The sequence below is a fragment of the Musa acuminata genome, chromosome BXJ3-5, assembly GCF_036884655.1.
Source record: "Musa acuminata AAA Group cultivar baxijiao chromosome BXJ3-5, Cavendish_Baxijiao_AAA, whole genome shotgun sequence".
Classification (NCBI taxonomy): Eukaryota; Viridiplantae; Streptophyta; class Magnoliopsida; order Zingiberales; family Musaceae; genus Musa; species Musa acuminata.
In genome coordinates this window covers 7,559,518-7,570,025 of record NC_088353.1, presented here as the reverse complement: position 1 = coordinate 7,570,025, position 10,508 = coordinate 7,559,518, and the positions used below count along the sequence as shown (strand labels likewise).

Genomic DNA, 10,508 nt, shown 5'->3' with positions numbered 1-10,508 from the left:
AAATTTTAGCTCAACATGTTACGATTAACTGTCTTTATCAACTAAATTATCTTCATGATTAATTTAAGTTTCTTGGATAGATATAAATTAGAAAATAATATAGGGTGAATTCGGAAAAATTACTCATTAATATATTTCTCATTTCACCTTGATGCGAATAAACTTAAATAAGGGGACTTTTTCGAAAAGTTATCCTTTACTAGTCTTCTCGTTTCGGCTCTCCCTATCCCCCACTCCCCAACCTCCCAACCAAGAAAGAGAAAACCCCAACCCATTCGATCCCGTCCATGGAGGAGGCCGAGCCCAAGAACGGCGAGATCCCCGACCATTCGATCGATGAAACACGCGATTCCCCAGTAGAAGTCAAAGGAAGCGACGTCGAATCGATGTCGGAGTCCAAGGAAAGCGAGATCGAATCGACGATGGAGACCAAAGAAGTCGAGATCCAATCGACGTTGGAGGCCGCGGAAGGCGAGATGGAACCGACGTCGGATGTCAAGAAAGGCGAGATTGAGGCGGAAGGAGTCGAGAAGGAACTCTCTCCATCTGTGGAAGCTGAGGCTTCGAACGGCAACGGGATTCGCACGTTAACGATGCGAGAGCTTCTGGACGAACTCAAGGAAGAAGAAAAGGGGCCCACTGGGGGGAAGGACGAGAGATCTTGGTCAGCGGATCCGACCAGAGACGACGGTAGCAATGCTCAGAGGAGTAGCCATGCTGAGAGTTCCTCTTTTAGGTTTGTTCTCCTCTGATTTGTCTTTGCAGTGACTAGACCTTGACGAATGGTCTTTTTGGAAATTTACTAAACATATGTTAGATGATTGTTCGTGGATCACAATGTGATCTCTATGATTCATGTTCATTCTTTTCTTGGCGGCAAATGGGCACTATTCCTCGTTTTTCTTCACCATCTTTCGTTGGAATCTATTTCTTTGAAGTCAGAAGTTACAATTTTGTAGCGCAAGTAAAAAATTATACCACACGATTTTCTGATAGTATACTTCCCCTATAAGTTCGAGTAAACACTTCACGGAACATTTCTTGATATTTTGCGATTGGTGCCAACAAAGGGTCCATCTTAGCAACCATGCACGACACCATCACAATGGGGATCAGGTGATGAGATCAGAAGAACCTATAGTCAAATTGTTAGTCATAAGAATCTTTATTGAAAAAAAAAGAAGGAAATGTATGTTGTACAATATAAAAAGATAAAGATACTTTGAAATGCAAGAATCTGAACGGATCACTCCCATCATAGCCTGCATATATCATATCCAAAAAAATAAAGTACTTGATCAGGCTGATTTTACCTGGCATAGGTGACTATGCCAGGCAAGGTGCTGGATCCTCACCTTGGCCATTAGGCAGAGAATCAAGAAAAATATGGAAGAATGATAGGGGAGAAAGAATAACCTAGATTTACAGATAATAGATCCAAATTCTCGGTAATGTGACCTATAGCTGGTCTGAAATTGTCACTAATGCATGTCATAAATGGGATCAGATAGCATCTTGTGAATGACTCTTAGAGTGTACAAGAACTGTTTTCTTATTTGGGTATGGATGTCACCCTTCTATACTAGTGATGGTTGCCCAGTGTTGTTTAACAGTTGATATAATAACATAACACCAAATGACATTTTCTTGATATCTGATATATGCTAACAATTGGTATTTGATGTATATGCTAACTGTGGCAAGCCATAGTTATGCAATGTAATGTCAGTTATGAAATGCATGCATTCTCCTTGATTGCAATTTAATTTTGTAGTATGATATCTGATACATGCTAACAATCGATATTTGATGTATATGTTAACTGTGGCATGCCATAGTCTTGCTATGTAAGGTCAGTTATGAAATGCATGCATTCCCCTTGACTGCAGTTTAATGTTGTAGTATGCATCAAGAAAATGACTTTTTTTTTTCTGTAAACAAGAACAAAATCTTTTAGCTCTTGGTTTCTCTGCCTAATTTTGGTTAGTATTTTTACTGTTTCACATACATGCCATCATGGTCTTAGATTTTTATAGGCTCATGCTCTGTTTTCATATGGTGGAGCATTTATGCATTTGGGGAGCTTTGTCTACTTTTGTTATGTTTCGGATGACAGATATTGTACTAGACCTATTACTTATCTCAAATCTTGCATGTTTCCCACACTAGGAAGAAGGATAAAATAAACATTATTGTGATCTTCTTTTCCATACTGTTTCAGCCAGAATGACGTTTCAATGGATTTAATTAATAAAGTAACTGGAGTGGATGAGGAAGGTCGTTCTCGCCAACGGATTCTTTTATATGCAGCTAAAAAGTATGTCCTCTTTTCAATTTGTCATTTCCTTTCTTTCCAATGGATTTTAAACTTTGCTAATATGGTAAGGTTTTCTTTAGTTTTTTATTTATTCAACATTTCAACTGTTGTTGTAATAGTTAATCTTCTTTATTCTTTTTCTAGCCTTCTCACATAATGACGACTAACAAGAATATTTCATACTTTTCTCTCTGATTAATTCTTTATTCCTTGTTTTAGCAATTTCAGATGATTCAGTTGTTGATAGTTTCATAATCAAATCAGTGTTCTGTGGACTGCTTTGAAGTTTCATAATTTCATCTAACTTGTGTTAGTAGATTTTACTTGATGCTTTGTCATTTCTTAGCCAATGGTTGTTATAGAGATCAATGGTGTTTGGAATAATTCAAGAATTGCAACCTTTATTTGTTAGTTTTGTTAATAAGTGTAGGAGAAATTGGTGAAGAAAACAAGTGGATCACTACTATTATGAATCAGATTCTGATTTTGTGTAATACCTTGATCATAACAAAATACTATATGTACAAACAAATGCACGCTAGAAATCATCAGTGTCTTGGTCCTCTATGTGGTGCCTTTTCCTTGAATGATAGGAAAAAGCATATTGTTTCTGACGTCTTATTGATCATACAGCCCTCCCCCAATGAAGTTCTGAAAGTTGCGGCATAGTTTTTGAATGTCATAGTCACTTTGATATAAACTATTTGAAAATATTACTTAATTTTCTAACATGATTATCTCTGAGTGACACATGTAACTTGGATATGCTGCAAGTAAATCATATGATTCAATTGATTCCTCTAGGAATGCATGCTTGGCCAGGTTCAGATACAGGAAAAAGGGAAGTGTCATTGGAGAAGTAGAAAGTATGGAAAAGCACAGGAAACTTGCTATGGAACAGAAATAGTTGTCTCTAGTAAGTCTGGAAGCTTGAAAGTCCTGAGAAGTTGAGAAGTGTTGGAGGCTATGAATACGTATCATATTTCTGATAGTTGTTCTATGACTAGTATAAGATGGAAGCTCAAAAGTTTAACCTTGTATAGGTAGGCTGGTTTAAGACTGTTGGTAGAAGATTCGATCATTAATATTAGGTGCATTACTGCACATTCAACATGTGCTAGCTAATCAGAGTCTTGCCAACATGTCAAAAAAAGTTGCAAAGGGCACGACCGCGTGCAAGGTTGGGCAACTATATAAAACCAGGTACATTGACTATACAGACACATTATAGCAAGGTATTGTTTTTATGTACTGAAGAATGTTGCACCTCTGAGTGGCAAGAGGGTGTTATGAGGAATGGAGATCCTTGTTGAGTCCATGATAGTAGAGAAGCTAATATATTATAAAACAAGAGGATTCAAAATTAATTTTTTTATTTTATAAGTCATGTGATTGTATTAATGTTTGGCTACTTTGATATCAAAACCAGTTTACTAAATGAGTGCATTTGGAGTTTGGACTAGTACCTTACCGACCCATCTGTGAAATAACCAACATTTTCTTAAGTTTTGGAGATCATAGATTTATGGCAGGAACATCTCAGTAACCTGTTGATTCTAGTTATGTGCCAGGTTAACACTACTTCTGTATGCCCTTGGCAAAAGAGTCTTACCCATACACCTGGGTGTCATGGGTTTGAAACTTTGAATCATGTAAATAAGTAACGTCTATATGTATGAGGTAAAGTCTGCATACATCTCACCTTTGTAGACCTTGCAGTGGTTGCATTGTTGTGTTTTTTTTTGTTGGTTGGTTTGATACTTATGACTTGAGGCTAATATGCATCATGTGGAATGGAACTTGGGCATATTTGTACAGATGCTAGATGCTAGTTTCTTGTACATCAATAATCCATTTAAATATTTTGTAGATATGTTAGTGCAATACAGAGAAATCCAGAAGATCATGATGCACTTTACAATTGGGCATTGGTTCTCCAGGTATTGTTCCTGTTACTTTCAGTTTTAATTTCTATATGCTTATTGTAGATATGCTTGTAATTCCCGTAGGCCTCTAAACATAGCTTAATTACACGAAAATGCACATGTAGGTAACCCCAAATAGTTGGAATATTATATCTCGTTGTTGCTGTTGGGGTGCTTGAAAGTTCACCCTTCTATTGTTCTTAGCCATCTGACACTATGTGGCAAATCACCGAGCATCAACAAGACACTACCATTCAGGAAGTCTGCCTATTATGATATGTTAATGAAATTTGTCTTGAATGTTCTGATGTGCCCATATCATTTATCATTACAAATGCCACACTCTTTCCAAATTCTAAGGTGACCAAGCTTTGGGGGGTTAATCTTATTAGTCATAATTTTATAATTTTCATACCAGAGGTACAAACATGATAAGCAAAATATGATATTTAAAGGATACCAAATTGCTTTTTCAGTTCGTTGGCTGGTCCGGACGGTCTATACAATCGTACCGACACACAGTACGTTGGAACGTGTCGACAGTTCCAAAAAAAACCTAGAAAATGTTCGAAAATATCTGAAAATTAGGAAAATAACCTAAATTAGGGTATTTTAATTAGAACTAAATGCAAATTTAGTTCTATTTCAATAAAAAATATCCAAATAAGGAAGGGATAACGGATTTATCCTTTTTGGACGTTCATGAGCAGCTTTGTGGCACATTCCAAATGGTTCTTCCATTGATATTGAACAAGAGTGAGAATTTGTGAGAAAGAGAGAGTGACTGAGTGAGAAAGAGTGTTAGAAGATATGACAATGAAATGGGGTGGAAGAGGAGGGAGGAAAGGAGTTAAATAGGCATTCTAATGGGTCCAATGGTCAAATTGGACCAATGGAACCAATGGAACCAATGGAACCAATTCTAAGAGAGAGTGACTGAGTGAGAAAGAGTGTTAGAAGATATGACCAATGGAACCAATTCAATCTGGGCCCTTAATTCATTTCAGTTGAAATCCGACCATTATTGACTAGTATAGGTTGGTAACGGTCAAATTTTGATCATTTCACACCCGTTGAAAGGGTGTATCGCTCGATATGCTCCTCAACTATGGTCGGTCAGCTGTTGGACTAGTGTGTACTGCCTGTGCCATACTGTTTCGGCCGATATATTGAACTATTATCAGTTCTAAGTTTGGAAAAAAGTGAGATGTTTATATTCGTTTTTGATAATGTGAAAATCTGTATCATATTTGTGCTCTCTTAAGTTAGTTGTATCTTTCTTTTTGCTTACGTTATGATCGAATGCAGGAGAGTGCTGACAATGTTGGTCCAGATTCTGTTTCTTCTAAAGATGCCTTACTTGAGGAGGCTTGCAAAAAGTATGAGGAAGCCACACGACTTTGTCCTATGCTCTACGATGTAACTATCTTTGTCCTAATCATTGTCTCCCTACTTTTCTGAAATGCCCTGAACATATGTGTGGAAAAACCATGCTATTCTCTTGTGTCTAGATTCATGATTTAGTGTGCTGATAATACTTTAATTGGTTAGATAACGTATTGCAACTTGGACTTCTGATATTGTGGATTTAACAATTTGGGTGATTCCTTCCTTTTGTCATTAAGCTAAATATGATTTACCTTGTGCCATGCATATATTCCTAGTAGTAATCCTCCCCAGACTCTTCAAAATTAGCAGGTGCCTTGTGCAATGGGCCATTTCTTTTCCCCTTCAAATTACTGCTTTAGCTACTGTCTTTATTCTCCATTTGCTTTCCTATTTTGTTCATCTTTTCTTTTTGTTATTTGATCAGAGTATTACTTATTTTTCTACTGCTATATTTGTCCAGTTAACTGCTATTATTGCTGCTTGTCTTTCTTTTTGATGCCCTTATGTCATGAAATGTTTTCTGATTTTTTTATGCAACAAATTGTATAGGTAATACTGTGCATGTCACTCCCTCAAATTATGATCCTATGTGACTATCAACTAAAGCATCTTCTGTTAGCTGGTTGGCCTTCATCTTGAATGTTAGGTGTATGGCATGCAAACATGTTAGATTATAAACAACAAATAATATGATATGAATAATATTGATATACCAATAGAAATTTTGTAGGTCAGTGACAGTTCTATTTCTATTTGCTATATGAATTATTATCCTCAACAAATCTTGGTATACTTTTACATCAATATATGAAAAAAGTTAGAGATGTAATGACAGCATTGAGTCTTAAGCCATGCTCTTATGGTCATGGATTGCCTTATTGCTGCACACCAGTGTGCTGGCTGGCAAATAGGCACATGTTGATATGATGTGGTATGGTACAGTGACATACTGACATGGGTAAGCCAGAAGAGTATTGGGAGAGAGAGAGAGAGAGGGTAAAGAAGAAAATGTACCTGTTCCTGAGAAAAGGAGACATTGGATGCCAGACCTAAAGATAATTGGAAGAAAGGACGGATTTAATACCCCAAATGGCGTGGGTTCTAATATGAACCAACATTTAATTGAAAGCTAAGTCACTGAAGTTCAGAAACTGAACTGGTTTGGCAAAAGATTTGTAAACAACAGGATTCCTTCTTTAAATTTGTGAACCACCCTTGACTACTCATCTGCCTCATGCTACATTGCAGGTAATTTGCTTGTTTTATACGTGAGATTTTATTAGTGTTGTTGTTTTGTGGGGGTGGATGCTTTTGCTCCTCTTGCTTCCATGTATATGTATTCTAAAGCATGTTGGATGTATCTAGTAATCTTGTAATGACTTGCATATGTTGTCATTGTGGCATCATCTGCTTGTTTGTTGTTTACTTTTATCTGCCTTATTGATTTCTGAGACTTAATACTATATGAAGTCACATATACTGTGAGATTTTTAAGAGATTCACAGCTTTGCCAGGTGATTGACTTTGTATATGATCTTTATACAGCAACAAGTAGCTTTCCATGCTTGGTGTTCTTTAGGCACATTATAACTTGGCTATGTTATCTGATTGTGATGTTCTGTGATGTTTTAATCAAGGTTCGTCGTACCGTACCGTACCGGCGTTTCGACCCGGGCTTGGTACCGGTACGGTACGGTATACCGCTCGGTACACCCAGGTGTACCGAGCGGTACACTCACGTGTACCGAGCGGTACACTCACGTGTACCGAGCGGTACACTCACGTGTACCGAGCACTGTACACTGCTACAGTGTTACTGTACATTGCTACATTGTCGGTACGGTACGGAGTGGTCCGCGTACCACTGGCCTATCGGACCGGTACGTACCGCCCGTACAGCAAAATGCGTATACTGTTGTTTTTTAGGCATATTATTTTTTTAGGCATATTATAGCCCGTACAGCAAAGGTACAGCAAGTAGCTTTCAGTGCTTTGATTGTATACTGTTGTTCTTTAGGCATATTATAACTGGGCTATTGCGATATCTGATCGTGCTAAAATGCGTGGACGTACCAAGGAGGCTGAAGAATTATGGAAACAGGTTGAACTTTAACTAGTCTGGTATCTCTTATCCTCTATTATTGCTTCTTTTGGGTTTTCAAATACCGTTGAAGTTATTGATTCAATACGGGTTAAATCCTATAGTCAAACAATGGTGATTTTGATCCATCACTTTACGTCTTTACAACAGGCTGATGTTGCTTCAAGAACCTTTTTTATTCATGCTGGATAATTGTGTGGTGCAGACGCCATAGTGAAGATCATCTTCCTTTGTGTTGTTACCCACATACATGTGGGAAATTAATATGACATATGTATGTTAAATAATCTTTGTTTGTCACATATTAGATTATTCTCTTTGGTGGCAAAAATAAAATTGATTAAGCAGATGAGCTTGAAGAACATATGACTTAATACTCATTTTCCTTTTAAGGACTTTCAGGAACTTGTTAAAACTGATTAAGCAAATGAGCCTGAAGAACACACGACTTAATACCCATTTTCCTTTTTAAGACTTTTAGGACCTTTTTAAAAACAAAGATGAAATCCTTTTATTTTTATTTCTTGTTTCTTGTTTTCTTTTCCTTTGTCTTGAACTTATCTGGACTCCGTATTGTCATGAACAAATTTGTAAACAAGGTGTTCGATGTAATGTTGATGTATATTCATGTTTTTCGATTTTGTTCATGTTTTGCACAACATGTAGAGGGTTTGCAGTAGGCTTGACAGTCCTATTTTGATTGGCTTTTATAGTCGTTTTAGTATTATAAACATAAGTTGTGTGTAGTGGTCGCGTAGAGGCAAAATTGCCCAAAAATAAGCCATCCAGGCATTTACTTTTGGGGTTTTCTAGCTCCGTATAGTGGTGCGGAGTATCAGTCAGTATAATACCCATGAGCTACCTAGGTGACACATGGTTGGATGGGTCTTTGGGGTAGTGTCTAGGCTTGGTTCGTTGCCTTATTCCATAGTAGTGTCTTGTGGGCACTAGTGGAGATTTTTGGTCGTGATGAACCACCTTTGATCCTTTGTCGTACGATCGTTTAGAGCTTACAAAGTTTGTGTTTGTAATTTGCATTGCCCATCAAGTGTTTGTTGAAATGGTTGCTTATGGGATCCCAATAACATTTTCTCTTTTGGAGGTCCTTAGGGGACTATATGAGGTTTCAGGGAGATTTAACCCTTTGTGGATGGGCATGCATGCGTGCCGCATGACGTAGGCAAAACCAACTAAGCCCGTGATATATGGCATCAGATCCGAACAAGCATACTTAGAAACACGTGATATGTAAATGTGGGGGACCTAACAAGGTTGCATTGAGGACAACCAGCAAGCACAATTGTTTGAGGGAGACGACCGTAGAGACATAGGTTAAGGAGTCACTCAAAGGAGTGGGCATCCAAGATTGATATTCAGAGGAATGACTAACCCTTAGCGTGAGAGGCACAACGAGGACAAGCAAGCTGGGAAGAACGCGTAGTGCACAAAGGTTGAGATGGCTGAGTTCGTATTCCGACTTGACGTTGGCAACCAAACTTGATGGTGCTCAAGGTATGCGGAGCGCTTGGCAAAAGATAAGACCGTGCAAAGGAGGGATGTGTTGCTCGATGACTGAAAGAGTTGTGCAAAGCTCACAGAGGTGAGGAGAATTACTAATTCGAAGAATTCGATACTCATATAAGGGCTTGTATGTAGACAATTGACTGTTCGTGGTCATCCTAAGGTGATTGAAACTCGATGCCATGAAGCATGAAAAATTCACTTCGGCATGGGAATGATACATTTGTGGGAGGCTGAAGTGTGCAGTAAGTTCACCATATTGCTAGGCCTTAAGGGGCGTAGCGGGGTCTGCATGACTTCCTAGTTGAGTTTGATATGACAATGGAGTACAAGCCCAGAAAAGCAAATGTCGTGGCCGATGCATTGAGTCGGAAAGTGGAGTGAGTGAATGTCGTACAGTTGGAGGGCAGAGGCCAAGCAAGCCAGTTGTACTCTAACTTCCTTTCCAAGATCAGGGATGCACTGTACAGTGATCCCCAAGCAATAACCCTGATGCAACTCATCAAAGAAGGTAAGACATGACGATTTTGGGTCCAAGAGGGACTTGTTTATATTAAAGGGAATAAGGTTTATGTCCCTCGAGTGGACAATTTACGACGTGAGCTCTTAAGAGAGTGTCATGATTCCCTTTGAGCTGGACATCCGGGCATTCACAGAACTTTGGCTCTCGTGGAGAGGGCCTTTTATTGGTCGAAGATGGCGATTGATGTGGAGGAATATGTTCGAACGTGCCTCATTTGCCAACAAGACAAGGTGGAATAGCGGAAGCCGATGGGACTTTTGGAACCATTGCCCGTACCAGAAAGGCTGTGGGAGAGCATTTCCTTGGACTCCATATCAAGCTTGCTGGCAGTAGGGGGACTCGGATCGATACTCGTGGTGGTCGATCAATTTTCAAAGTATGCAACTTTCATTGCTGCACTCCTGCACTGTTCAGTCGAGGAGGTGGCCAAGCTGATGATGAAGAATGTGGTGAAGTATTGGGGAGTCCCACACAATATCATCAGTGATCGAGACGCTCGGTTCCCGGGACGATTCTGGATCGAGCTATTCAAGTTGTTGGGGTCTAAGTTATATTTCTCCACAAGCCTCCACCCCCAGACGGATGGCCAAACTGAAAGAATAAACTCGCTCTTGGAGCAATATCTTCGGCACTATGTGAGTACCAACCAACGAGATTGGGTAAAGCTGTTGGACATAGTCCAATTCTCCTACAACTTGCAGAGGAGCTCTGTGTCCAACAATAGCCTCTTTG

General features: G+C 38.8%; 1 protein-coding gene across 3 annotated transcripts in view; it reads left to right on the top strand.

Annotated features, from left to right (window-relative positions):
- The first annotated feature begins 221 nt into the window (after positions 1 to 221).
- LOC103984999 (protein HLB1) overlaps positions 222 to 10,508 on the top strand; it is a 31,865-nt gene continuing 21,578 nt past the window's right edge. Inside the window, exons 1-5 of one of the 3 annotated variants that reach the window (XM_009402604.3) lie at positions 223 to 736; positions 2,222 to 2,317; positions 4,188 to 4,257; positions 5,551 to 5,661; positions 7,649 to 7,732. In XM_009402604.3, coding sequence (XP_009400879.2) covers positions 288 to 736; positions 2,222 to 2,317; positions 4,188 to 4,257; positions 5,551 to 5,661; positions 7,649 to 7,732 — 810 coding nt within the window. In that variant the 5' untranslated portion in view covers positions 223 to 287. Of the gene's footprint in view, positions 737 to 2,221; positions 2,318 to 4,187; positions 4,258 to 5,550; positions 5,662 to 7,648; positions 7,733 to 10,508 lie in introns of all 3 variants that reach the window. The other 2 variants (XM_065152198.1, XM_065152199.1) reach the window with 2 other exon arrangements.